The following is a 27,073-nucleotide window of genomic DNA, read 5'->3' on the forward strand; positions in this document are numbered from 1 at the left end:
GACGAGGGAAAAGGAAGAACAGACTGGGCTCGATGTCAACTTCTCAGCACGTGACGAGACGCGTCACGCCTTACTCTCGCTCTTGCGTTCTTCACTTGCCTCTCAGCTGACTTCAAGGAACACAAGACCAGGCTATTCCACTGCTTGGCATTGGGACTCACTAAGCGAATTTGATAACGAATTGACATTTGAGTAGTCCAGGTATATTTTCGTTCAATAATTACCCATCTCCATAGGAACTTCATCGCTGAGTTCCCTCGCCCACTGGCCCTCCTGTAATACCTTCAACCTCTCAATTCGCTCTCTAATGTCTCCAACTGTCGAGGATATCGACGGCGTACTTGCCGTTGATCGTGACTCACCACGTAGCCTAATCAGCTGCTCCTGTAACTGGAATATCTTTCTCTCAATATCCATCTGTCTTTCCGTTCGTGGAGCGATTCCACAATAAGGGTCGGTGTGATCAACTGTTGACGCATACTCCGAACCCCCTTCATAACTCTCATACGCCGAGCCCGTTTCGGTTACGGTGTATGTCGCGTGGTGAGGTACTTGAAGATGCGTTACATCGGGCGAAGGACTTGTAACGTTTTTAAGATTGCGGCTGGCGGGAAAGACATTTTTGGGTTCATTGAAGGGATCGAATGGATTGAAGTCTGGTTGATCCTCAGGTATCGGAAGGCGTTCCTCGGACTTGATCATTTTGTCACGATAAAATCTGCCAGATAAGGCTGACCGATATCGTTTCTGCAGGTTCCGGCGACGAGCACATACGACGAGCAAAAACAGCATGATAACGAATAGGATGGAACCAATGGTTGCACCGACTATAACGCCGACGTTTGGATGCGACTGAAGTGCGTCCGAAGGAGAGGAGGGAGAAATTGGATTTTTGTTTCCTCCATGCGGAGCGGAGGTGGTGCCAGCAGCAGTAACAGTGAGGAGCTGGCCGGTTTCACTTTCTGTATCCGCTACAGATGCCAATGATGAATCCGGCAATACAGCTGCGAAAGTCGGAAGTTCGTTTGTATTACTGCCAACCGCTGTCGACGTTATCATTGGTGAACTGTTACCGACTGTCGACGAGTGAGAGCTGGGTATGGTCGACAATGATGGCGGTGGAGTTGTTGTTGAATCTACACTGTTGCTCGAGTCGCCGAGGATCAGGAACTAAGCACCAGAAACCAATACTGAACTCACGTTCTGGACAGACTGACCAGCACGGTGTTCTGTGAGGCTGGTGGTGGTGGTGGTGGTGTCATCATAATGGTTATTGGATTGGGGTCGGTGAAGAAGCCAGGCCTGAAGAAGATGTTCAATCACAGACTATCGTTTGCCTTTCAGTGAGCTTCTTACAGTTTTGGGATCTCAGCTTTGAAGAGGGTTTCGTACGCAACGATAGTGACTTGGCTTTAGAAGGAGATCGTTCAATATGGTGTGTGACTTGTTTATATCGAACCACGCGTACCTTAGAGCATCGTCGAAGTTCACTGATACGATACCCTGAGTTGTGTCTTGATCAACTGATATTATAGGGCCGATCGTTTTCCAATTGAAGTCTGGTAGCTTAGTGCCTGAGCCCTTTGCGAGTTGAAAGACCGCTGGATCATTCGGGTCTCTGAACCATGTCAGTTGTTCGACCTGTCCCAGTGTTACGGTCGGCGTAAGGCCACTAATGCTAAACCCCCACGAGAAAGGACAGACGAGAAAAAGTGTCAACCTAGTTCGATACTCATCAGAATCCCTCTCAAAAAGAATTACGCGGACACCGAGTCACTTACGAGGTCAAAACAACACGACAATAGGACCTCATATAGGGTGACACCTAGAAAACGCGGGAAAGGAAAGGAAGGGAGACAGAGAGGGAACGATTCCTCACCTTCTCTCCGGACGTTTATAGAAAGTTCATCGTTTTTCACAGCATCACATCTATCGAAATCGCGAGAAGATCGAATGGAAATGATAAATGGTCCACGGGTTCTGACTTTCAATCATACTGGGCTATTTTGGAATACGTTTCATGTTCGCGTCCTATCAGAGGGTTGATGAACGCGATGGGGCGCCGGTCGTACGGTCGTGATGATGGGAGTTAAGGGATTTGTTCGGGTGTCCGGGAACGTGAAAGCGTCAGTGTCCCTGGCGTTCCCACGTTAGCACACTTCCAATGCCGAGCAGCGGCCCGAGCTTCGAATCAAGAGGGACAAAGAAAAGCAGAAAGTCGGAGAAAGACAGATATTTGATATACAAATGAGTGAGAATGAGTGAAATGTACATTTCTGGATTAAATGTTCAGTGCAACGTCTGAGAACTATAGTCAGGTGGCGCCATTCCCTCCTCTATTGTTGCTATCCTCTGCATTAGGAAATCCACCTGCTGGCGAAGAACTTGGACAGTGCCCTCTCCTTGATTTGATTCAGTGTCATGATTCCAAGAATTGGCATGAGAGCTCCGGGATACTTGATCATGTGCCTGAAATTCCTCTCTTTCTTCAGCCATTCGCATTTGTTCTTCCCCTATATTGTCATCCAGCAGGACTGGAGTATTACCCTCCATCAAACCAGCAGCAGAAGAAAAAGAAGCATTGGAATAGGGGATTGGATCTATATAATATCCAAAAAAAAAGTAAAATTGCTAGCTCAGACTGGAAGCACTCACCATTGTCAATGTTGTGTTCCAGTTCTTTACTCCTTCTTCTCAGGAGCAAAATAACAAATGTTGTGATTATGCCCAGAGCAAACACACCACCTACTACACCCCCAGCAATTGCACCAATATTCAATGACTTTTGTGGTTCATCTCTTGTTTCAGATGAAATAACAGGAGTTGAGGAACTAATTACAGTATGAAAACCAGTCAACAAGGAATTACAGGATGGAGGGAACAATCTCACTTTGTTGAGCTAGACCCCTGAATGTCTCCTGTACTAGAACTCTGAGCACTAACCTGTGTGCTGGAAGTGTTGATTGGGTTTAATCTTGTGTTTATAGTACTTTGGGTGTTCTTTCCTGACCTGAAGGCTTGAATCAATAAATATCAACTAAAATATTAGGGAATTAGATTTTTTTACATTGCAGATGCAGTTTGTATCTGAACTGTTTGTCCCAAGCTTTTATCCCTGTTCCACAAGCATTAAAAGTTACCTATCAAACTGCCTTTGATAGACTTACATCTGAGATGATGCAACTGTGTTTGGTGTGTTTGGTGAATCAGTACTTGATAAAGCACTGGGTGTAGGTGTTGGTTGAGGGGTTTGTGTTGGAGGTGGGGTTGCTGGTGGTGTTGGAATTGAAGTCACAATAGTTATTGGATGGGAGTCAATGTAGACAGGTGTCCTAAGAACAACATTCAATCACCAATCATCTATTTAATAGACTTTCTTACTGTTGACCAGGTTTCTTCAACCCATCATATGCAACAATAGTCACTGGGCTTTATAATATTGTTTAATGTAGTAGAGTTTGATAATTGAAGTATACACTGTACCTTGAAGCATCAGTGAAGGTGACTAATAATGTTCCCTTTTGGTTTTCTGCTGCTCTAAATGGTTCCACTTTGCCAATTAATTCTCCTGTTGGGGTTCCAGCAGCAGACTTCATGAATGAAATGGTTATAGGATCCAAAAAAACTATGGACCATGTCATTGTTTCAACTTGTCCTGTTGTGACAATAGTAGGAAGGCCACTAATGGTGAATGCTCTTGAAGTGTTGAATAGAATGGTAAAGAGTGTGATTCCAGCAGAGATTTTAGCCATCATCCAGAGTCTGACTAGAAAGAAGTAAAGGTAGGTAGCTTTTGTAGAAGTTCCTGGGCCGTTAAGTGGTTGGTAAAGAAGGAGAGGGAAGGTCAGAATGGGTATGAGCACTTGACCCCATCTAAAGAAGCTATCGCTCACACAATTTCACTGCCAATCAAATATGTGCAATCAAAGATATGGAAGAGAATAGGCACATGTAAATCAAATGTCATGAATAAATCAAAAGAACAATGGTGGGAATAACCCGTCTGTTGACTCGGTCACCATCATCATCCTTGGCACCAGACAATATTGATGCCTATAATCTTCTCTCATCTTTGGGAACCTGCCCTGGATGAGCTGATAGCAGGTGCTGCTTTAGCGCTACCATCAATAAAGAGAGTCTTATAGTATTCCATGACATATGGCCGTGAGGTTGTAACTCACCCTGTAGCAAAATTGTATTTAATCTAGTTAGTACCGAGTTCAATTCCCGAGACAAGCTCACACTGACACTTGGCACGACACACAGTGAGCATATTGATGATGAGGTTTGGGTATTCGAGTAATAACCGATACATGTCCATGTGTTTTTAGGAACCATACATCTCAATAGGAACATCATCACTAATCTCTCTCGCCCACTCGCCCTCCTGTAATATCTTTAACCTCTCAATCCGCTCTCTAATATCACCAACTATCGACGGTATCGAAGGTATACTACCCGTCGACCGCGACTCACCATGTAGCCTTATCAGTTTCCCCTGTAACTGGAATATCTTTTTCTCAATACTCATCTGTCTTTCCGTACGCGGAGCGACTCCATTGTAGGGTTCGGCATGCTCGGTGATTATCGATGTGAGATCCGAACCTTCGTAACTCACATAAGCCGAGTCCGTTTCCGTTATAGTGTATATCGTCCGGTAGTCGGGTACACTAAGCGTCGTCGCATCTGACGAACGGTTTCGCGAGGTGATAAGGTTGGTGTTCTCAGCGTCGTCGACGGTGGGGGAATCGTTAGATGTATGATTGAGTGGTTCCAAGTCTGAGTGAACCCTCGGAATGCGTTCGTCCGATTTGATCATTTTGTCTCGATAGAATATCCCTGGTCTGTCTGGTTGGGTTATTCTCTTTCGGTACCGGCGAAGGATGCATACGACGAGCAAAATTATAAAGACGATGAATGCCAGCGAGCCGAGGACAGTGCCGACTATGATACCGAGATTGGAAGGATGTGGAGGAGGTGAGGTCGAAGGGTTGGTAGGATCTCCTGGAAAGACTGGGCCAATTGTATTTGTAGCGGAAGCGACCGTGGAATTGTATCCTAGGTTTCCGAACATTCCCGACTGAGATGAGCCCGAAGATCCAGATTGGCCAGTACTTGCTCCCGGCAGTCCTTTCGTCGTAATAGTGCCACCGTTTGCCATCGAAGTCGAATTGACGCTTACGCTTGTAGGGACTGTGGGTACCTGACTTGAAATTGTTGGGCTCCCATTCCTGCTTCATAAAGACCACGAACTAGGCATCAGAAATAAATAAATAACTCACGTCTGGGAAGCGCTATTAGGCGACCCCGGTGGAGTGTTTGGTGTGATGGTTGGTGCAGACGTTGTGCTAGTTGGGTGAGGCACTTGCGCAGGAGACATATGAGGAGAAGGAGGAAACTGAATGTTTATCGGATGGGCTGTGTCGGTAAAGAACCTGAAGACGATTTTCAATGACATCCCCCACCGTTCAATTGTGCTTTCTTACGGTTTATCTTTATTAGGGTCTACGGAAACACCATGTTTGAGGTCGTAGGCAACGATAGTTACTTGACTTTATGAGGTCGTTCAATGTGGCATACCAACTTCATATGTCAAACATTGCGTACGTTGGAGCATCGATGAAGGTAACTGGTAGGGTACCCTGAGTCTCTTCCTGTTTGTCCACCGTCAGTGGAGAGCCGATCATTCCCAACTTCCCAGCTGAGGACTTTGCGAGCTGAAAATTCGTTGGATCATCTTTATCTCGGGTCCATGTAAGTGTTTCGACTTGACCTGCTGTTACAACAGCTGGAAGACCATTGATAGTGAACGCCTTTGCGAAGGAAAGTGTGACTGTAAGGAGTGCCAATCTGCTAAATATTCGTCAGAATTCTCGCCAAAAGACTGGAGGAATACATCTAAGTCACTGACGAGGTGAAAACGACGGCATAAGACCTCATAGGGGGCCTATGGGTGGGCAATAGAAGGCTTCGTAGCGGAGGACGGGCAGAGAGGTAAACAAAGAGGGCAACAACCTCTTTTCAGGATATTATGAACAGACAGACGTTTCACATCACCATCTGTCAAATCGCGAAAAGATGGGGACAGTGATGATGATGTATCGAACATAATTCCATCGATCAGTACCAAAGGTATTGGGGTGCTATTCTGGAATGTATTTCGTGTGAGCGTCTTGGGCTATGCTGTAGATGAGAATTGATGAACTTCGTGCGGTCGTGAATCGTGATGGCAGAAGCTCAAGAGATCGCGGCAAATTGAAACAAACGCCCGGCATGTGTCGATGCGCACTATATGAGAGATGGCCTGTAATACATCATCCCGGTTTGTTGATCTTAACTTTGCAACCCAGTGTGTTCCTGTAATTGTTAGCCATTTATCCACAAGCCTTCCAAGATCCACATAGTTATATCCGGCTTTGCGCAGGTTTTTTCCGTTCCAGCCATGTTTCATTCAACATTCGGGATGTGGCGAAAGCTGAAAATCCGTCAGTCGATCCCAGTGCATGTATATGATCCGGAAGGACTGGAGGTTGAGTTCTACCCATCCCATCACCACAAAGGCGTCAAACACTCGTTCGCTAAGTCTGAGAGGAGTTGGAATTCGAGATATCAGCCTGCGTAGTGCGTCTGAGAGCTCATGTTTGTAGGTGCAGCTTGATGGAAAGGACAAGTTATGTTCTGTCGTTGAGAAATAATTCGGGCTAATGATGCTGGTCAGGTACTATGTGGAAGTCAAGCGTAACACTGGTACTGAATGACCGGGTTATTTACCGTAACAACCATCCTCATGATTCTGCTCAATAGAAGACTGTGTCACGACAAGAAAGTTTTTTTTAATGTCACCTTATTGCATGAACATTCCTGAGTCAAAGGATTCGAATGTTTACGATGCTAACTTGAAAGGAGGAACGTAGGCGAGGAAGAACAAAGTATCCACGTGCTTCCCGGAAAAATCTGATGCCTCCGGTAAGGCCGTTGAGACCGCGCCTCTGTTTCGGTCAAAAACCTTTGACCGAGGTCTATGCGGACGAGACACGTGGCTCTATCCACTTTGCCCTCTTGCCACAATCGTATCAGGCGATGGCAAGCAAGTCTCACCGCCGTATGTGGCAGCAGCCACACCTTTCTTTTTCGTATATATATTTTTTCGCATACATTGACGTCTCTCGTGTCCTCATATTTCTTTCGCATCTCACATTTGCTCGATAGGTCTGATCTTCTGTGTCCTCATATTTCTTTCGCATCTCACATTTGCTCGATAGCCTCTCTTGAGGTTTTTTCTTTCTCCCACCCTTCCACTTTCCCACTTCTGTTTTCTTTCTTTTCTTAGCTAGTCTCGTGTACTATGTACTTACTCGCCTGTGCCGGCTTGAGCTCTGGCCCCATCTCAGGGTCCAGTGCGAGAGAGCTATGGCGACCAAACACAGTTTGTTTGTCCCCAATAATCTCATCTCCATCTGACCCTTCTCTTTCCCCTCACTGCGAGACGGCGTAGAGGTCGGTACGGAGCTTTTTCACGTGAGTCTGGGAATACAATCGGACTTTCAAATTTGAAGCTCGCGTTTTAACGCTTTTCCTTTCAAACAAGCGGGTCCCAACTGCTTCCAGTTCATTCATGCGAAATTCATCGATCTTGACCGTGCTTGGGTCCCGGTTCTGCCTCTAGAGCAAATTTCAAGTAAGTCACACAGCTTTGGTCTAACTGAATGTTTTGACACATATATTACAATTATATTTACATTCTAAATCTAGGTCGGTGATGTGTTCTCTCCGCGCCCGGGTTTCTGCGCCTCAGGGTCCGTTTGTGTTTGTCAGGTCGGTTAGATTGCTGAACGTAACCGTCGGTCTGCTCCAAAAGTTCTGGTACATTCCTCTGGACGGTCTATTCCTTTCTCGAGTAGTCCACTGATAGTGATCTCTAAGGACCAAGGTTATTGACCAGTGAAAGTCCGGATCAGAGAACTAGAGGTGGGCGAATTAACCCCGCGACGTCTTGAAGGTGACCCAGTACTTCAAACCCATAGTTTAGTTTTTGACATCCAGACCTCTAGCTTCGACACCGGAAATATGCAGTTCATTGTGTTGAGACAAGTGGTAACCGCAGGACGACCGCTCGTCTTTCTACTCAGTTCATTCAAACCCGGCACCTTTTCTCCGAAAGGATGTGTATAGCTTCGAAGCGAGCATTACGCTTGAGTCACTTATGTCATGGAGGGAATGATATCTTGCATAATGTCGGTTTGATGATTGTCCAATGTGCCAGTGAGGCATGATAAAAAGAACCCCGCCGCTGGAACTTATCCTCACACCATTATTCTCCAATAAGATGGCACTGGGAGCACTCGACAAAAGCTTAGGGTACGTGGCTCATTGCATCGCTCGGCTTATCGAATATTAAGGCGTTTCTATCAGTGGTCTTATGGCGGGAACATGGGTCAACTCGGTACGAAAATTTCATCATCCACGGATAGCTCACTCGTTCAACCTAACTCTGTTTCTAGTACTTCTTCATGATTGAACTCATAATGGTACGGTTAGTACATCCTAATACCGAATGAAGCAATTCTAAATATTATTTTTTCACCAGTGCTACAAGTACTTTGTCCGATATCGAAGTGACCCAACCTGGTTGAAGATGATCGTGGGTATGACCCTCCTTATAGACACGGTGTCCACGATAGATCATTACGTGATGATCTACATGGTAAGAATCCCGCACCTTGAGTAGCGTGCCACGACTCAACGTTCGTCCACAGTACGCGATCACGCATTGGGGTGCGGATATCCTCTGAGTATTTGGGCACCGTGGCCTTGTCCTGACGATGCGTTCCTAGGTGATCAAGAATTTCTCAAACGTCAATACTGGGTATGCCGAATCGTTGCTATCATCGTATCTAAACCCACACTAATGGAAAATCAAAGCCGTTACCTGCTTATCTTGTCACTACCGGCGCATCAGCCTGGATAGTTCAACAGTTCTTGATCTTCCGCTTTTGGCTTCTGTACGTGAAAGTTCAGGCTCACCTCGGTTTTCGAACTCACCTTTCCAAAGATCAAAAAACAAGATCATCACACCGTTTTTGATGCTGACCAGCCTAGCGGCTGTGGGTATAATCTTACGTTTTTGGCATTGAAGAGGACTCACGGATTTCTAGTTCGCAGGGGCTATTGTCACTGCAGTGGTCATCATCAAGCATCCAACGTATGCCGAGAGAGCTGAAGCAAATATCTCCGTTACGTGCGTCTAATGTCATTCTGTCAATTTCCATTTCAGCTCACTTTTCATATGAAGAGTATGGCTGATCGCAAGTGCCGGATCCGATATTCTGATCGCGGCTATTCTTATCTATACCCTTCAACGCATGAAGACTTCCTTTCGGAAAACACAAACGTAAGTCTCAGCGTCAGCTGCTCATTTGTCGAATGATTCTCATGACTCTTTCAGTCTTATCAAGCGACTCACCATCCTGGCGATCCAAACAGGCTCCCCGGGATCTGTTGTCGCGACCATTGGGCTGATCGTTTATCTCAACGATAATGAGAACAACAGTGAGTAGCTACCAGGTAGGAGTTCACGATATGACCTTTTGACATCGGTTTGCTGCTTCAGTCTCTGTCGGGATAGCATTTTCCCTTGGACGTATCTACGCATTGACAATGGTAATTCCCTACTTCTCCGTTGAGACTTTTCGGACCCCGCTTGAACTTGAATTTGGCAGCTCCATAACCTCAACTCCCGTGGACAAATATTTGCGAGTACTGCGAACATTACCGGTGCTTCGACTACGATGCATCTCAGTCTTGGGGACACTTTCCTTCTGCAATCGGGACACAACTTGAATGTGAATGATATGAATGGAACTCGTGCGTTATCCACTCAACGATCTGATCCTAATGAGGCTTCTAATCCAGATGCTCATCGAACAGCGCAGGTACATGTCGAAGATGTCAAATCACGGCACAAGGAGGAGCTGTCGAGCATGGAAAGTGGATACAGGGAAGCTGAGGTGAGGATTTTTTAGTCATTTGTCAAGTAGTGACTTCCCCGCCTTCAGTCACGTGATGTTAGATGAACTCAAGCGCGAAACGATATTGTACTATTATTCACTGTATAACATCCTTACATTGGACACAGTCTTCCAACATGGCATTAAAACTCCCATATAGAAAGTACATTTCTGGATTAAACATAATATTACGACGTCTTATCATAAGTGATGATTGTACGAAATTCATTGTCGCCCAACCCTACGTCCTCAAGTAGTACTTGAGAACCATCCCACATGCCTTCAACCTTCTCGATTCTCAAATACCGTATCATCTTCGACAAAGGACCTCACTTGTCACCGGATAACTCGATTCAACCCCACCAGCCCAACGAGAATTGACAACCTTGAATATTCATTTCCGTTTCGAACGCCGTTCTTGCGCGCTTGCCTTCAAGCTATGATCAACAAGTTGACACATTGATCAAGCCCGCGTTGTCTAATGGCTATGACGTCAGACTTCTACACTTTCTGACTCTTTTCAAGTGTATCATCTGGAGGTTGCGGGTTCGAGTCCCGCCGTGGGTTTAGCCAAATCAAATGCCAAATGCGCTTTGAGTTTTTGACATAAGATGTGGTTCAATTCGAAATAGTACATGCAAACCACGGACCCTAAGTAAGTAGAAGCAAGGAATTTTTGTGTTCTTGTTAGGAGTTGAGTAGAAAGAGGGTAGGAACCCCTAATCAGGGTACTCTCCTACCTCCTTAGTTTTCGGAGTTGTTATATCCAGGCATGCTTATAACCGATAGTCCGCAAGTCGTCTCATTGTCCCAAACATGACTGTGGCCCAAACTGACATGAATTCCGAGTACGGGAAGTGTGAAGGATCGACAATAGCACAATAGCCAGTAGCCACTATTGGGCAAGTCGCGACGGTGAACAATGATGTTTTGCGAGTTGGGCTCCGGTAATCATTCCATATTCCATGCAAGGGTATATAAAACAAACCACCGTTAGTGGTCTTCTCAGCGCACCCTTGTCCTCCTTGTCCACCTGTTTCCCCAATGTAAGTTCGACTAAAAGGATTCGATGAAGATAAAGTAACTCATCCTTTCCTTTGGTTTCAAGTCGGACTCGTCCCCTAGCGTACGATACCAATCAGATGGCCAGGCTTGAAGTTCCTCCATCGGCGAGCTCCTCCAAATTCCAACTACCCTCGCATCGACGACCAGAACCTCCATCAGGAGACGACGAACTGGAAAACCTCCGGCTGATTTCATTCCCCAGCTCAGAGATACCCACATCTACCATATCCCTTTTCAACGAAACACCGACAAGGCGACTGCATTTCGGGCCGTACGCCCCCTTACCGTTACAAGGGATCCAAGTAGACCAGTGTGAAAGGCGAAGAACAGACCGAAAAGCCGCAGCTGTGGAGAAGAAGACGACGAATTTGGTGAGGAAGACGGTGGACATCCTGTTCAGGACTCGGAGTAAAGGCGATAGTGCGGGGGAAAGAGTACATTCGCAGAAGAGATGTAGGACACCGTTCCAAGCAAGAAAACGAGCTCTTCCGCGACCTTAAAACGTTAAATATCCTTGAATGAGGATCTGGAGGGACCTCTTTATCAACCCAAGAACAAAGAACCTGTGATTGGATCAGATATTGACATTGAAATGCTTATGCCACTGAGTATTTCTTAGGTTTCTAGCAAAGAGTCGAAGGTGCAAAGATCCAAAACTCCAGGCTACAAGGGAAGTCACTTGACTTGAATAATTTCAGTCAGTGACTATCGGTCCAAAGGGTAAGGAAAGTAGGATCACTTTGAAGTCGTGATGGTGGTCAATGTTAAGCATGCATGAGGACCGAAGTGTGGGAACCAGAAGCCGGCCGTTAGAATCCGGCCGAGAATCCGGAGGTACCCACGTCCATGACTCTACCCACTACCACCAATGTCGGGATTCACATCGTGGAGAAAGTTGTTAAGTTCAAACGCCTTGAAGGGCCCAAATAGCGTCGTGCACCAGACGACAGTGAAACCCTCTCATGTCGTCCGAGTCGCTGTTCTGATCACTGCATGACTTCCGGGCACCGGCACCTTTTTATAAGTCCTAGATGCCCATTACCCCCTTTCAAAGCATCGAGAAGAGTTCTGGGACGGTATGGCTTACATGCTGTATCTTAGATACGACGCGTCTACTAGAGTGGAAGTCCCAACAAGTCTACTTGATTGATGTGAGAAGGCTATGAGGCTCAGACCATCCAGGTTCTCGGGCAAGTTAATGCGATTATCATCTGAAGCATGATATTAAATAAAATACATATACTGAGAAGGATTGAGATTCCTAATAATAATACACATTCGGCGTTTCGTATTATACATTGGGTCTCGGGTAGGTCGTTAGTATGCACCAAGGTCGATCGAACTCCGCTTTGGGTCGTATAGATAAGACTACCGTTGACGACTCGAGTCTGAGTCCTTCCGAACCTCCAGATTTCCTCTAGTTCCCCGGATACCTAGTACTTCGTTCTATATCGAAGTTTCATATGCCGGAGGCAACTCTATCGGACTCTGACCATGATGATCGTCCGAGGAAACAGGTGGCCTCCAACCACTATCCGTATGCTGAATGACTTCACGGCTCGCAGGAACCCGTGATACGTTTGGCTCAATAGGATTGACAGGTGGATTCGGAATCGCGCTCGAAGAATTCGACTCGTTCTGATGCACTTGAGATACTTGAGATTTTATTTCAGGACTTTCTTTGATCGGAATGCTTCGCGTAAAGGGTTGCATTGCAGAAGATGACCATGACCATGAAGCGGCCACCCTTCTTCTGCGATAGCACATCCACAGTGAGAGAACAACAATAATCAACGCCGTTGCTGCGCCCACTGCGATACCAGCTATGGCACCCCGACTATGGATTATAATAAAGATGAGAATCAATGAGTCCAGTACGTATATGGCATATTAGTAAAGGGTGAGACGAACCTCAGGCTTCTATGCGAGGGAGAAGAGGATCCTGAGAAGGATTGACTAGTAGTAGGCTCCGGATCCGATGATTCAGACGTGGTCAGTGCAGTTGAACTTGCTGGAGTTGGAGGCGCAGCGGTAGCGCTTCCTGTGGTCGTCAAACTTGAATTGTTGGCACCGGGACTTTCGACAGTTGATGAACGCCGATCAGTATGATGAGAGTTCGATGAGATCATTTAGTTACTCACTCCGAGCCCATAATAATAGCCTGGAATTCGTGACTTTGTCCTTCTGTCCTAAAGAGAATATTAACAACCCGTCTCTAATCCCTCAGGAATCACGCCTACGGATGTTCGGAACTCCGGCCTATCAAACAAAATATCCTAGAGAAATTTTGGAGTCAGGGCTTGTCAAGTAGAAAAATGGGACTCAGTGTACCCTGTTTCCCTCGCCACAAATGTAATCGTGCTCGATCCAGACTCCACAGGCGCCGTAGGAAATTTACTTGACCGAGCCGTTGGCTCTATGAGCACCAACCTCATCTCAGTGGCGATAGGATCCGTGTCCTGCGTATAAGATGCTACGACTGGTACACCAACTGTCACTATAGAGGGGCTAAGCGAGATTTGGAAGGCGAGCGTTGCATGTAGGAAGAGTGGAAGTCTAGTGGAAGAGAATTGATTGAGACAATCCCGTGAACGCGCAAAGAATATTGACTGACAGTGCAAAAGGTCGTAAGAACTTCATAGCTGGATGGGGGGGGTAAGGATAGTCGAAGTTGGGGCCCACAGCGTGCTAAATTCAGGCTAATCAGTATATGTTGAAAGGCGGGAGGTCGGCATCTTCACCACTCTGGTCTGCGCCCGGATAATATCAATGAGTGACCACAATTCAAACTACCGATGCATTAATGCAGATCAGATCATCAGAACTGTGATGGGAGTGTACACGATGTCAAAAACAATAATATGCTTCGATGTCATAAAGGATCACCTGAACCTTGGGATATGTATGAGGCGTTGTGGAAGGTTTCCTTCCACTACTCGTCGATTTCACGCGTCCCAACATTTTCTCCCTAACCACCTCCACTGCCGTCGCTTAACTATACTACCGATAAAGTACGAGTTTCCCTTTTTCTCTCTCTCTTTCTCCTATTTTCTTTGCTTTTCTTTTGAAACTCCTTCGCCATCGATTTCCCGAATACCTCCACTACCCGTCACTTCATCTTCTTTCACCAACTCCTAAAGACTTAGACACCGTTCCGCCCCACCAAGATCGCACACCGTCTGGTCCAACGGAAGGAGCCTAGCCCACTCCATTTGTGCTCGATCACCCCTTTAAGTCCGGTGGCAAGCCGAACGAGGGTTGACGTCTGACGGGTTGAATTGGGAATACCCCGTAATGGACAATTTTGACACATGGACACGTCTCACAGTGACAGAACGCATGTATTTTAAATAGAATCGGTAACGTACAGAGAAATCAATCAATTCTTGTGTAACTTTACCCCGCAATCTCGTGTGATATTGTGTTCTCTTTAGAGACGGCTCGTCTCTTTCTTTCCCCCACTTATTCTACTCACTTTCCGACCAATCCGAACCGTCCTCCCAGAGGACGCAATCTCCTACTTCAGTGGTGACCACCGCAGGGGGTATTCTTTTTCTTGGTTTTCCGAGATCGTGAGTTCTCTCTGCCGCTTCGTTGTTAATGAATTTTCTATAGGACCCGTATTATCATGTCCGACCCAGCAGCCGTATCATCTGCCTCGCCCTCCCCTTCTGGCAACTTGGGAGTCGCTTCAGTTTCTTTGACCGATGTTTCGACCCCTCCCACCACCAATGTCTCTCATGCTGCCGGCATACCGAGCAACATGATTGTCCCTGTTCCTATGCCTATTCCCGGGACGCAGAATGCGCCCCATTTCAATGGTAAGTTCGCTACTGACTTCCTTAACAGGATTCTGCTTCACGGGAAAGCCGCCGGGTTCATGGATACGGACAGGAACATGCTCGTCGACTACATCTACCACTATTCGTCTGACTTGATCAAAGAAAGTATCTGTTACCTTCCGGAATTCGATATCGAGCTCCCGAACAAGACGTGGCAGGCCGCGGTTGAGCAACTCACCTCTATGTTGTCAGGCCTGATTTGATTACCCCATTGAATTCCCTTTTTGATTTCTTCCTCTTATGCGCTCATATTTTGGACCCATACTCATGGACCCATACTTCCTTAACAGTATCGTTACTATCCGCATAGCCTCCTTTTATACATACTTACTAAGTTTGGGAGGTTTTTCACGTTTCCGTTTGGTTGTTTGGTATGGACCATAGTTCCGGTTTATAGTAATAAGTACAAACAAAGGCTTTCAGTAGTATATAAACAGGGGTGTTCCCCACAAAATATAGTTCATTCTCCTCCCTACTTCTCATCTCTCAGTCTTGGCCACCTTGGCTCAGTATAACCAAGTAGAATTGCACCCTCATCGCTGTCAGGAGTGTTCTCAAGAGTAGAACAGCTGCCTACACTTTGACTGGTGAGTTCGTCGTTGCCGTCTGTGTTGCTGATTAGTTTTCTTTAGGTTCTCTTTAGGCTTGCTCATTGATCAGACCAGTGCTGATCATCATCTGTCCTCTCTTATCATCATTCACTGTTGGGTATAGTCACACCTACGCCTCCAGACCTCGCACCTTCACGTCCGGTCATTGTATCCTTCTTCATCGAGGTTACATATATCGCTCGTCAATGTTCGCTTCAACGGATATGATTGCGATTGTTAATGAAGAGGATTTGATCGTCTATACACGCCAGACTGCCGATAAGTCTTCATTTACCTGTCAAAAGGACGTCGAGTCGTACTACTTAGGTTTCCAGAAGTTGGCAGCCCCTTTACTCAAGTCCGGAGATATTACTATGAAGAAGCGGGACTTACTCTTTGCCAAGGGAATTCCGAAGGCTCTACAAGATTGGTTTAACAACGCCATCCCCGAGGAAAACCGACTGAAGGATAATCCACCTTCTATTGAACAGTCACGCAAGTTACTTGTGAACAAATACGATCGTAAGACTCTATTCTACGAATCATCTGACCCAGACCAGAAGCAACCGTCATACGACGGAGATGGGAATCGAATTGAGTCCTCAAAGGTGAAATTTTCTTCTGTTCCGCCTCTTCCTGCTTCTTCGTTCTCTAGGGATCTATCTGAAGGAACGCCGGTCGACGTCGACGCCCTCACTAAGGCGATGGAAGAACTTAACCTCAACCAAATCATGATCCGTCAACTTCTCACTGCTGTCGGTGCCAAGCCTTCGACCAATTCTTCTTCGACTCCCCCCCCAAATGACTCCAATCGACAGCCGAACCCTAACCGAGCGTTTTCAAGTCTTAATCATGGTCGACGTTGTCTTAGCTGTGGCGGGACTGAAGGGGTTAATTTGAATCATCCCTTAGGTATGAACAATTGCTCGAAGACGGCTGAGCTTATTGCGGACGGGTTAATTATTTATGACTCGGAAAGGAGAAGGTATGTTCTCCCTAACGGAAAAGACTTACCGTTTGCTCCTCCAGGTCTGGGAATTGCGGATATCCTCCGTAAACCTTCTTCTTCGAATGAACAGAAACGAGATGTTCCTCCGCACATGTCTCAAGCCTTGACTAGCAATGTTCGACTTAAGTTTGGAGAGTTGTCGATGGAAAGAGACGGAATATTTGGTGTGTGTCCCGCTACGTTTGATTCTGATCCGGCTTTGCGTTCAGGCCGTGATACCTCGAACCGGTACGATCCTTCGAAGAGACCAGAGGACAAGTCCGAAAAGTCCAATAAAGGTAAAGGTAAAAGCAAGGAACGGGAACAGACTCCCCAGGCTCCAACTCCGTCTACATCGAAGCCTCCTACGAATCAGCAGATACCGCCGAAGAAAGACGTTCGATTTGATATTCCGCCACCGGAAAATCCGATCAATAGACAAGACGGATGGCAAGACTCGCTTCCTTCGAAGAAGAAGCAACAAGGTGATGTTCCAATGAAAGATTTCGATTCGAAGAAGCCCAATTCGGGTTACCATTTCACTTCTGACATTCAGGAAAAGACCGATATTCAACAAATAGTGAATGAGTGTCTTCATCAGGTGGTCCCGATCAAGTTCGGAGCATTAGTGGGAGCAAGTCCCAAACTTCAAAGCGCATTTATGGATGCCTTCAGAACAAAGAGGGTGTATAACCAACCAGCTGAGTCTCGTACATCTAATTCGATTGACTTTGTCTCCGATTTCTCTTCAGATTCTGTCTATCCAGAACGGCTCATGGTTGGCAACCCGGAACCTTGCGAAATGGAACGATTTGTGATTAACTACGCTGCGAAAGCCGTCAAAGCCCCTTCTGAAAAGTATATGGCGATGACGTGTGGATTTCTTAAGGTTGAAATTAACGGTAAAATGTACAAAGCACTTGTCGATTCCGGATCCGAAATCAACATCGGCGGTACACATGTGGATGAAGAAACGGGATCCCCGCTCGATTTTGTTGGAATGCGATGGTCTTTGAAGGGTATACACGGGAAACCCGAACAACTCAAAGGACTAATAGTCGACTGCCCTTTACGAATTGGTAACCACGATTTTCCGGCTCACATTTTTATTTCTAGATTCTATATGGAGCAAGACATTATTCTCGGACAGCCGTTCTTCCATTGGTACGCTACTTGTTTCGATTTTCTCCGTTCCGGAAAGGTATTACTCTATCTCTGGGAAAACGGCGAACGAGAGCAAGACCCGACCATCAGCATCATGGTCGCAGATCCGGATAACAAACGAAACATCTCTTCGGTATCTCAAGCCACATATATTGAAGAAGTTGATGATGAAGAGGATTTTTGAAGCGGAAGGCGCATCCAGTTGTCTTCCGTGCGTCTTCCGCTACACTAGGAAGATCCTTTGAAGCTCTCATGGGTAATAGTGAGTTCTCTGAATTTGATTCTCTTTCGTCTGTTTTTCCCAATATATTTTTCGATTCTATGATATACGATTACATGTCCCTTACGGGGACTTCTGCTACTGATATTCCTTCTTCTCTGTGGACAGACCGCGCCCTTCGTCGTTCAGTTTCAAACAATTGCCTATCATCGGACGATTCCTATTTTTCTACGATTTTCAAATGTGATTCTCGCCCTCCAAAGCGGAAGTACAAAACTGTTGATCGTAAAGTCCGTCCGGTTCCGACATATATGCCTGATCCGGTGGCGCAACAGTTTAAAATGATTCCACGCGCTAAGCCCACGGTTATTCCTTTCTGTCCTCCACACTACCTTGATCTTTCTTTTGGACCTAGGGTTACCCTTGAACGCCTCGAGTCGATGTTGAGCAAGATCGAACCCGGACTCCTTTCACCCTCCGAGATTGACGCATTGGCCTATGTAGTGGTTGCCCGGGAAAAGGCTTTTGCATTCGAATTTGGCGAGAAAGGTATTTTTAAACCTGAGTATTTTCCTGACTATGAGATCCCTACTATCGAACACATTCCATGGTTTCGCCATCCGATCCCTATTCCCCATGCTATTGCCGACAAGGTTAAACAAGAAATTATCCATCAACAGAACTGTGGTCGTTTTGAACATACCACATCGAGCTATCGGGCGTCATTGTTTGCGGTAGCTAAGAAGAACGACGAGGTACGCCTTGTCATTGATCTACAGGATTTAAATTCCGTTACGATAAGAGACTCTGCCTTACCTCCGAACGTCCACGAATTTGCTGAATCATTTCTCGGTTATTCTCTTTACGCGTTACTCGACCTCTTTTCAGGGTTTGATGCCAGAATTGTTCACCCAAGATCTCGACCCCTACAAGCTTTCCATTCGCCAGTAGGTCCGCGACAACAGATCACTCTTGTACAAGGATATACCAATTCGGTTCAAGAATTTCAAAGGTGCGTACGCCATGTCCTTGATCAAGTTAGTGATATTTCAGATGCCTTCATCGACGACTGTGGGGTCCGTGGTCCTCCGACAAGGTATAACAACGAATCAATTCCAGAGAACCCGGAAATTCGAAGGTTTGTTTGGGAGTTTCTACACAATCTTGACCGTGTTTTAGGTGCCATGATCGAGGGTGGGATTACAGCCTCAGGCAAGAAAGCAATCTTAACGACTTCAAGACTTCGAATTGTTGGATCGATCGTTGCGTTCGAAGGGTGGATTTTGGAGCCAAACATCATCCGTAAAGTCCTCAATTGGCCAGTTCCACAGAATATTACAGAACTACGAGGATTTCTTGGTACGGCCGGCGTTGGGCGCAAATGGATAAAAGGGTATGCGTTCATCACTAAACCATTGACTGTTTTATTACAGAAAAACATGTCCGAGCAGTTCAGTATGACGATAGAAGCCATTCAAGCGTATGAAGAACTCAAACACCGAATAACGAGGACCCCTGTATTGGTCAAAGTCGACTACTCTGCAGCTAAGTCTATCACTCTTCCGCCACGTACTTCAGATGAAGGTCTCTTGATCTTAGCAGTTGATTCTTCTTGGATGGGTGCTGGATGGACTATTTCCCAGATACAGAACGGAGTCAAACACCCGTCGCTATATGGAGGGTGTACATTCAATTCACGAGAACAGAATTATGGTCAACCTAAATCCGAAGTTTATGGTGCTTTCCGGGCCCTTAAAGAGTGTCGCCATCGTCTCTGGGGTACACACTTCCGACTTGAACATGACGCTCTTTCGCTGGCCCAGATGCTGAAAAGAGTCGATGATGTTCCAAACGCTCCGATGGTTAGATGGGTGACATGGATTAAGCTCTTCGATTTTGAACCCTTTCATGTTCCTGCTACTCACTTTAAGGTTGAAGATGGTTTGTCTAGACGTCGTCCGGCACCAGAGGATGTCAATGATGAAGACCCAACTTCTTCGGACGATTTCATTGAAGCTTACCTTGATCTTGTCTATGGAGAACTACGCTGCCCGCTTTCATCTAGCGTTTCGTTCCACTCGGCAACCAAATTCCTATGGCAATCGCTTCTCGTTAAGTGTTCCTCTCCTTATCTTGCGGCTGACGACTTCTCTCCTTCAGTGCTTGATCTTATCGAAATTCCTATCGATGTTGATCCCCACGATAACACTTTCTTAGTCGATGCTGATAATTTGGTTCAACCCACTACCTTGAGGAGCCTCCTTGACTTCCTTTTACGAAAATCGGAATCCCAGGTAAGCGATGAATTCTTGTTGGGAGACGAACTTATTACTTTAGGATATGTGGTATACACGACGTTCACTCAAAGCGTCCCCCTTGATACCTTCACTACGTACCCAGGCCACAAATTCGAAATAAAAGATGAAGACTCACCAGCGACGTGGAACCATATTCGTGAGTTTCTGTTGAACGGTACTTATCCCCCTTCTTGTGCTACAGATAAAGCGAAATTGCGGTTCAGAAAACGAACGCAACGCTTTTTCATCCGAGAGAATCGCTTATGGCTCGCACCGAAACGGAAATCGAACTCCTTGCCTCGTTTGGTTGTTGTTGATGTTGACAGACGGAATCTTTTGATGGGAAAAGCTCACAACGAAGTCGGGCATAAAGGTAGAGATGCAGTCTACAAAAACCTTACTGACCATTTTTATTGGCCGAATATGTATCGGGACGTCCAATTCTTTATTAGATCATGCATCGAATGTCAAAAATCCATCAAGAAGAACCCGATTATTCCATACAATGAATCCTGGCAAGCCCCGCTACTCCGCCATTTCAACATCGATTGTATCCATATGCCTCGAGGTAAATCCGGAGTTGAGTATATCATTCACGCTCTCGAACCTACTATTTTGTGGCCAGAAGCCAAAGCCATCATTTCGCTGACGGCGAAGGCTGTCGCAGACTTTATCTACTCATCGATCATTTGTAGATTTGCTTGTATACCCTCAATTTCGATAGACGGTGGTTCCGAGTTTAAGAAGGAAGTCCGTGAGCTTCTGTCGACACTATACAACTGCAAGATCATTGTATCAACTCCCTATCATCCTGAGGGCAATGCACCAGTCGAACGGGCCCACCAGCCGCTAGTCGACTCTTTGTTCAAATGTGCAGGTGATAACAAGGGCTCGTGGCCTGATTTTCTTCCGGCTGCTCTCTTCGCTTGTCGTGTTACTGTTTCCAGAGCTACAGGATTCTCCCCCTACTATCTTCTATATGGGATCCATCCAGTGTTCTCGTTCGACGCTGAAGAAATCACATGGCAGACCTTAGACTGGCATACGGTACGTACTCACGACGAACTGTTGGTACTGAGAATTCTCCAGATCCAGCGACGAAAGCCACAAATGCGAACGGCTAATGAATGACTCAGGGCATCTAGAAAACGTGCCATAGAGGATTGGGCTAAGAAATACGATTACCGGTTCGATTTTCACGACTTCGAAGAAGGAATGTATGTCTGGCTCCGCGAATCAAGGTTTGACGAAACAAAAGGTGACAAGGGTCACTGGACGTACGCCGGGCCATACATTATCCACCAGAAACGAGCCCGAGATTCCTTTATCCTACGCGAACTCAGCGGTGCGATTCTACAAGGTCATTTTAATATCCGGCGACTCCGTCTGTTCTACTACCGACCGGACAACCAGACCCTTCGCACAGCCCTCAAATAGGGACTGTTTTATGCTGAGTGTCTCATTCTCTTTTCATTATATTTAAGGGACTGTTTCTCCTATTCCTTCCTACCCTCTTTTCTTTTCTTCTACCATCATGCCCATACCGTTTTACTCTACAACTCCTCTACTTCAACCTCGTCCGACGATAGATGAGGAAGAACAGTCTCTTACAGACCTTTTATCCGAACTTTTTCTACCTTCTGCTCGTCATGTTTACGCCTATGATATCCACCACGCCTTTTCTTCTCACCCGAACGCTCTTTCTCTCCCGTCCTATTCTCGAATGTATGATCCGGACCATTACTCCCCTGAAGTCTTTTACGATCTTCCTCTTATTCGATCTCTCTCTTCTGTTGTCGTCGATTTGGACATTTCCCCTCACAATTATGGCCGACGTGTTGACCCAAACATGCCTGTTCCAGACTTAGTTTTAGCTTCCAACATTCCCCTGGCGATCCCTCACATCTACGAGTTCTATTCCGATTCCCTACGTCGATCTATTCACATTCGCCACGAACGAAGGGACTGTCGTCTCACTTATACTGAGGTCCGAAACTTTCTAGCCACCATTGCAACCCCTCGAATTCCGGCGTATCGCATCTCACGAATGATCCCTCAACGCTATCTCACACCCTATTACCCGATGGTCGCTTCAACATTTGTCCACACCTGTTCATTCTTCTTACTCGACGCCAATAATACACTTCACGACAGATCAACTAATCTCGAAGTCTGGCAAGATTGTCCTTGGATTAAATACCGGGATACCGTCGAACTGTGGCGTAGGGATCCAACTATGTCTTCGAAATTTAACCTTTCACCTCGCGAATTCAATTCATCAATCCAGTCGCATCTTAACTTCCATTTTACCGACGGCGTTTTGTACGCCGAACATTTTCTCCACCACAAACCGCTTCCCTCTTCCTCCGATTTAGGTCTTCTTACTGGTGATGGTTTCGGCCATGAACTTCCGCGTCTCCGTGAAGGTTTACCGTGAATTTCGGGTCGAAATTCAAAGCGTCCCCCTCTGTGGAAGGTTTCCTTCCACTACTCGTCGATTTCACGCGTCCCAACATTTTCTCCCTAACCACCTCCACTGCCGTCGCTTAACTATACTACCGATAAAGTACGAGTTTCCCTTTTTCTCTCTCTCTTTCTCCTATTTTCTTTGCTTTTCTTTTGAAACTCCTTCGCCATCGATTTCCCGAATACCTCCACTACCCGTCACTTCATCTTCTTTCACCAACTCCTAAAGACTTAGACACCGTTCCGCCCCACCAAGATCGCACACCGTCTGGTCCAACGGAAGGAGCCTAGCCCACTCCATTTGTGCTCGATCACCCCTTTAAGTCCGGTGGCAAGCCGAACGAGGGTTGACGTCTGACGGGTTGAATTGGGAATACCCCGTAATGGACAATTTTGACACATGGACACGTCTCACAGTGACAGAACGCATGTATTTTAAATAGAATCGGTAACGTACAGAGAAATCAATCAATTCTTGTGTAACTTTACCCCGCAATCTCGTGTGATATTGTGTTCTCTTTAGAGACGGCTCGTCTCTTTCTTTCCCCCACTTATTCTACTCACTTTCCGACCAATCCGAACCGTCCTCCCAGAGGACGCAATCTCCTACTTCAGCGTTAGCACTGTGGCTTCCGACGTATCATCTTCTCGTCCTCGTGTTTATCCTCCTCTCCCTACATTCTGCGCCTCTGGTTCTGTGAACGTCGGAGAACTGGTGCTCTGATACTCTGGCGGCCTACTTCAGTTTCTCTCCTCCAACCCACGCATCCTCTCAGCTCATCCGTACCACCAGTTCCAACTCCCTCGGTGACAACGGTTGTACATCTGCAGATGAGTATGGAGGGATGGTCAACCCCAACGAATCCCTTCCGGGTTGTCGAACAGTCCTAGTCAGGGCCAATCCTGGTGGCTGAATGAATACTTGGGTTCGTAGGCCCATTATTAGCTCCTGTTCATTCAAAAAGTCCAAGTCACAAGGATAAAATAGAAAGAATCCACATACCTCTTTACAGTTCCGATAACTCGATGCCAACGGAAGATCCCCAAACCCTATCTGCTGTCACTTCCGAAGACGCCCTTTGTTCATCATCCGTGTGTAGATGCATGAAACGGCGATGAAGCCACCATCAGCACAATTGCAATTGGAACAGCGAAAGCTGCAGTATCGGTTGCCCCCATGATTGATGGTTTGATTTCAGTTGGCCGGGGGGGAACAAGAGTCAAAAGTGGGCGGTCGAAACCTGGGCTCGCGTTATTTTATTCCTGGTAGGCATTTGTGGCCATTCGTGTTTCTATCGAGACGCCGGGTGCGTCGATTTCACGGTTCGCTGTTGATACCTGAATCGTAATATGGGCGGGACAAACGCGATGAACGCGATGGAGATGGATAAGGATGGATACCCCGAGCTTAGTCATCAGGAAGCCACGTTGTCGGCCCCGGACTCGTACAGCCACTTCCGGCCCGAACTATGGTTTGGCGCCGTGAACGATCATGTACAAGATCGTCATAAATTCGACTACCCCCTTTCAAGAAGTTTCAAGAAGGCGACGAGAAGGGATCCGGGGCGGAATGGATGAATTCAGCCTGTATCTCGAATTGCATGCTACATAAGCCTACGCTTGCTAAATTCGAGGGTTCAACGAGTCGACTTGATTGATATGAAAAGGGCTACGCCGTTCGGAAGATGTCGATGACTTCTTATGAGGCTGAGGTCGCTTCTTTCCACATTTCTCAGGCAGGTTAACGCAATTATGCCTCGCTTGATACTAAATAATATACATGTACATCTTCGGCGTGTAATACCATACATTGAGTCTCCGGTCGGTCGTCAGGGCCTGGTATGTGCCAAAGCAGACAGCTGCGATCGAACTCGCTTTGGGTCGTAAAGGAAGGACTACTGACGACTCTCTGAGTCCTTTCCAATCTCCGGAGTTCCTTCCTGGATACCCAGAGCTCTTATATTGATGTTTCATACGCCGGAGGCAACTCTATCGGACGACCATGATGATCGTCCGAAGCAACAGGTGGCCTCCACCCACTATCCGTATGCTGAATGACTTCGGGGGTCGCGGAGACCCGCAATATGCCGGGCTCAATAGGATTGACAGGCGGATTCGGATTCACGCTCGTAGAATTCGACTCGTTCCGATGCGTCCGAGATACTCGAGATTTCATTTGGGTAAAGGGTTGAATTGGCTGAGCGGCCGCCCTTCTTCGGCAATATCGCATCCACAGTGAAAGAACCACCATAATCAACGTCGCCGCTGTTCCCACTACGATACCAGCTATGGCACCCCGGCTATGGTTTACAATAAAGATGTGAATCAATGAGTCTGGTAGGTGTATGGTGATATAGTAGATTAGTAAAGGGAGACGAACCTCAGGCTCCTAGTATGCGAGGAACGAGAAGAGGTAGGGGGGGAGGGGGAGGGAGAGGGGGAGGAGGAAATGGGGGAGGAGGAGGAGGAAATGGGGGAGGAGGAGGAGGAGGGAGAAGGGGAGGTGAGAGGTGGTGAGAGAGGTGGGTGGAGAGGTGGGCGAGGAGGAGGTGGGCGAGGAGGAGGTGGGCGAGGAGGGTGATTGACTAGTAATAGGAGGCTCCAGATCCCATGATTCTGATGTGGTTAGTACAGTTGAACTTGCTGGAGTTGGAGATGCAGCTGTAGTGCTTCCTGTCATCGTCAAACTTGAATTACTGTTACCGGTACTATTTGAGAGTTGATGAACGCCTATTAGTATTATTCAAGGTTTCAATGAGATTATAACTCTCACTCTGAGCCCTTCAAGATAGCCTGGAATTGGTGACTTTGTCCGTTTGTCCTAAGGAGAATATTAACATCCCGTCTCTAATTCCTCAGCATCTTGCTTCCTACGGTTTTCTGGTGCTCCTTCCTATCAAACAAAATATCCTAGAAAACTTTCGATTCAGGGCTTCTCAAGTAGAGAAATAGGACTCAGTGTACCCTGTTTCCCTCGCCACAAATGTAATCGTGCTTGATCCAGACTCCACAGGCGGAGCAGGAAATTTACTTGACCGAGCCGTTGGCTCTATGAGCACCAGCCTCATCTCAGTGGCGATAGGATCCGTGTCCTGCGTATAAGATGCTACGACTGGTACACCAACTGTCACTACGGAGGGGCTAAGCGAGATTTGGAAGGCGAACGCTGTATGGAGGAAGAGCGGAAGACTGGTGGAAGGAGGTCAGTTGAGAGAATCCTGTGAATGGTACAGTGGTAAAGTATTGACTGACAGTGCGAAAAGTCGCAAGAGCTTCATAGCTGGATGGGGGTGGAAGGATAGTCGAGGTTGGGGCTCAAACCGTGTATATATCTGTCGAAAGGTGGGAGGTCTTCAAATGGCATCTTCACACTCTGGTCTGCGCTCGGACGGCGCGCTCATCACCTGAAGTAACATCAAAAGTATGAGTGGCCCAATTCAGACTGGCGATGCCTCAACGCACATCAAATCATGAGCATGAGATGATCAAAACTGTTATGGAGAGGATACACAATGTCAAAAACACAATAATTTACTTAGCTTTATGCTTTGATGTCATAAGGAGGAGCATCTGAACCTCAAAATATGTATGGGGGCGTTAGTGCCATTTCACAAGCTTCCGGAATGACCTCTTCTCGTTTTCGTGTTTATCCCCCCCTCTGCGGCTCTGCTTCTGTAGAATTCGGAGAACTAGTTTTCTGATACTCTGGCGGCCTACTTCTGTTTCTCTCCTCTAACCCACGTATCCTCTCAGCCATAGTGCTCATCTGCGCCACCAGTTCCAGCTCTCTCGGTGACAACGGTTGTACGTCTGCAGATGAATATGGAGGAATAGCTAACCCCAACGAATCTCTTTCGGGTTGTCGAACAGTCCTAGTCATGGCCGATTCTGGCGGCTGAACGTGATTATTTGGATTCGTAGCCACAGTATCAGCAGCTGATCATTCATAAAAGTCGAAACCACTCGTTCAGATTCGGGTAGTAATCATAAAATGGAAAGAATCCACATACTTCTTTCCAGCTCCGACAACTCGATGGCAACAGAAGATCCCCAAACCCTATCTTTCCTCGCCTGTTGTCGCTTCCGAAGACGCCGTTTGTTCATCGCCCGTACGTATGTGCATGGAACAGCAACAATGGCCACCATCAGGACAATTGCAATTGGAACAGCGAAAGCTGCAGTATCAGTTGCCCCCATGATTGATCCCTTGATTCCAGTTGGCTGAGAAGAACGAGAGAAAACAAGGACGGGCGGTCGAAACCTGGATGCACGTTATATTATTCCTTGTCGGCATTTGTGGCCGTTCGTGTTTCCATCGAGACACCGGGTGTTTTGATTTCACGGTTAATTACAAAGCTGTTGATACCTGAATATAAATATGAATGTGGACGGGGAAAACGGGAAAAGCATGAGGATATCCCGAGCTTCATCAGA

The 27,073-nt window shown here is 46.6% G+C and overlaps 8 protein-coding genes and 1 non-coding gene across 11 annotated transcripts; 4 read left to right on the forward strand and 5 right to left on the reverse strand.

Annotated features, from left to right (window-relative positions):
- Positions 1-213: 213 nt before the first annotated feature.
- On the reverse strand, positions 214-1,813 carry E1B28_013047 (uncharacterized protein; the record flags this gene model as incomplete). Its single annotated transcript, XM_043158192.1, has 5 exons — positions 214-1,141; positions 1,201-1,302; positions 1,357-1,410; positions 1,469-1,720; positions 1,782-1,813. The coding sequence occupies 5 exons, from the start codon at positions 1,811-1,813 to the stop codon at positions 214-216; spliced, it is 1,368 nt and encodes a 455-aa protein (XP_043003535.1).
- Positions 1,814-2,289: 476 nt separating this feature from the next.
- Positions 2,290-3,755, reverse strand: E1B28_013048 (uncharacterized protein; the record flags this gene model as incomplete). Its single annotated transcript, XM_043158193.1, has 7 exons — positions 2,290-2,600; positions 2,656-2,831; positions 2,891-3,010; positions 3,068-3,115; positions 3,168-3,332; positions 3,382-3,429; positions 3,484-3,755. 7 exons carry the CDS (start codon positions 3,753-3,755, stop codon positions 2,290-2,292), a joined length of 1,140 nt encoding a protein of 379 aa, XP_043003536.1.
- Positions 3,756-4,327: 572 nt separating this feature from the next.
- Positions 4,328-5,940, reverse strand: E1B28_013049 (uncharacterized protein; the record flags this gene model as incomplete). Its single annotated transcript, XM_043158194.1, has 5 exons — positions 4,328-5,207; positions 5,283-5,435; positions 5,487-5,552; positions 5,608-5,853; positions 5,912-5,940. 5 exons carry the CDS (start codon positions 5,938-5,940, stop codon positions 4,328-4,330), a joined length of 1,374 nt encoding a protein of 457 aa, XP_043003537.1.
- A 2,240-nt stretch (positions 5,941-8,180) lies between these two features.
- On the forward strand, positions 8,181-10,201 carry E1B28_013050 (uncharacterized protein). 3 transcript variants are annotated; one of them, XM_043158197.1, is made up of 16 exons: positions 8,181-8,267; positions 8,327-8,358; positions 8,413-8,443; positions 8,502-8,528; positions 8,588-8,704; positions 8,757-8,775; positions 8,835-8,866; positions 8,923-9,002; positions 9,053-9,104; positions 9,156-9,238; positions 9,293-9,391; positions 9,446-9,549; positions 9,611-9,660; positions 9,720-9,864; positions 9,928-10,007; positions 10,056-10,201. In XM_043158197.1, exons 1-16 carry the CDS (start codon positions 8,244-8,246, stop codon positions 10,071-10,073), a joined length of 993 nt encoding a protein of 330 aa, XP_043003540.1. In that variant the 5' UTR covers positions 8,181-8,243; the 3' UTR covers positions 10,074-10,201. The 3 variants fall into 3 exon arrangements, with proteins under 3 accessions (XP_043003540.1, XP_043003538.1, XP_043003539.1); XM_043158195.1 differs by having other exon boundaries at positions 8,181-8,358; XM_043158196.1 differs by having other exon boundaries at positions 8,181-8,358; positions 8,636-8,704; positions 9,928-10,201.
- Positions 10,202-10,474: 273 nt separating this feature from the next.
- Positions 10,475-10,574, forward strand: E1B28_013051. The gene has a single exon. It is a non-coding gene; the product is annotated as a tRNA-Arg (tRNA).
- Positions 10,575-11,149: 575 nt separating this feature from the next.
- On the forward strand, positions 11,150-11,572 carry E1B28_013052 (uncharacterized protein; the record flags this gene model as incomplete). Its single annotated transcript, XM_043158198.1, has 1 exon — positions 11,150-11,572. One exon carries the CDS (start codon positions 11,150-11,152, stop codon positions 11,570-11,572), a length of 423 nt encoding a protein of 140 aa, XP_043003541.1.
- Positions 11,573-12,257: 685 nt separating this feature from the next.
- On the reverse strand, positions 12,258-13,796 carry E1B28_013053 (uncharacterized protein). Its single transcript, XM_043158199.1, has 6 exons — positions 13,687-13,796; positions 13,404-13,628; positions 13,313-13,348; positions 13,214-13,261; positions 12,984-13,148; positions 12,258-12,909 (listed from the first exon to the last, which is right to left on the reverse strand). The coding sequence occupies exons 1-6, from the start codon at positions 13,710-13,712 to the stop codon at positions 12,519-12,521; spliced, it is 891 nt and encodes a 296-aa protein (XP_043003542.1). The 5' UTR covers positions 13,713-13,796; the 3' UTR covers positions 12,258-12,518.
- A 665-nt stretch (positions 13,797-14,461) lies between these two features.
- On the forward strand, positions 14,462-15,289 carry E1B28_013054 (uncharacterized protein). Its single transcript, XM_043160825.1, has one exon. It carries the CDS (start codon positions 14,701-14,703, stop codon positions 15,115-15,117), a length of 417 nt encoding a protein of 138 aa, XP_043003543.1. The 5' UTR covers positions 14,462-14,700; the 3' UTR covers positions 15,118-15,289.
- Positions 15,290-26,285: 10,996 nt separating this feature from the next.
- On the reverse strand, positions 26,286-26,836 carry E1B28_013055 (uncharacterized protein; the record flags this gene model as incomplete). The annotated part of the gene is made up of 2 exons (XM_043158200.1): positions 26,286-26,575; positions 26,650-26,836. The coding sequence occupies 2 exons, from the start codon at positions 26,834-26,836 to the stop codon at positions 26,286-26,288; spliced, it is 477 nt and encodes a 158-aa protein (XP_043003544.1).
- Positions 26,837-27,073: the final 237 nt, after the last annotated feature.

Source organism: Marasmius oreades, chromosome 9, assembly GCF_018924745.1.
Source record: "Marasmius oreades isolate 03SP1 chromosome 9, whole genome shotgun sequence".
NCBI classification, from domain to species: Eukaryota; Fungi; Basidiomycota; class Agaricomycetes; order Agaricales; family Marasmiaceae; genus Marasmius; species Marasmius oreades.

What these genes read in the sequence shown, in the direction of transcription:
- E1B28_013054 (XM_043160825.1), top strand. Translation starts at nt 14,701, where the DNA reads ATGTCCGACCCAGCAGCCGTATCATCTGCCTCGCCCTCCCCTTCTGGC.
- E1B28_013053 (XM_043158199.1), bottom strand. Translation starts at nt 13,712, where the DNA reads ATGAAGTTCTTACGACCTTTTGCACT. An exon ending in TTCTTACGACCTTTTGCACT is followed by an intron (nt 13,629 to 13,686) that starts GTCAGTCAATAT and finishes CTCTTCCACTAG; the next exon opens with ACTTCCACTCTTCCTACATG. An exon ending in TTTGTGGCGAGGGAAACAGG is followed by an intron (nt 13,349 to 13,403) that starts GTACACTGAGTC and finishes AAATTTCTCTAG; the next exon opens with GATATTTTGTTTGATAGGCC.
- E1B28_013050 (XM_043158195.1), top strand. Translation starts at nt 8,270, where the DNA reads ATGATAAAAAGAACCCCGCCGCTGGAACTTATCCTCACACCATTATTC. An exon ending in GAAGCAAATATCTCCGTTAC is followed by an intron (nt 9,239 to 9,292) that starts GTGCGTCTAATG and finishes TTTCATATGAAG; the next exon opens with AGTATGGCTGATCGCAAGTG. An exon ending in GTATCTACGCATTGACAATG is followed by an intron (nt 9,661 to 9,719) that starts GTAATTCCCTAC and finishes TGAATTTGGCAG; the next exon opens with CTCCATAACCTCAACTCCCG.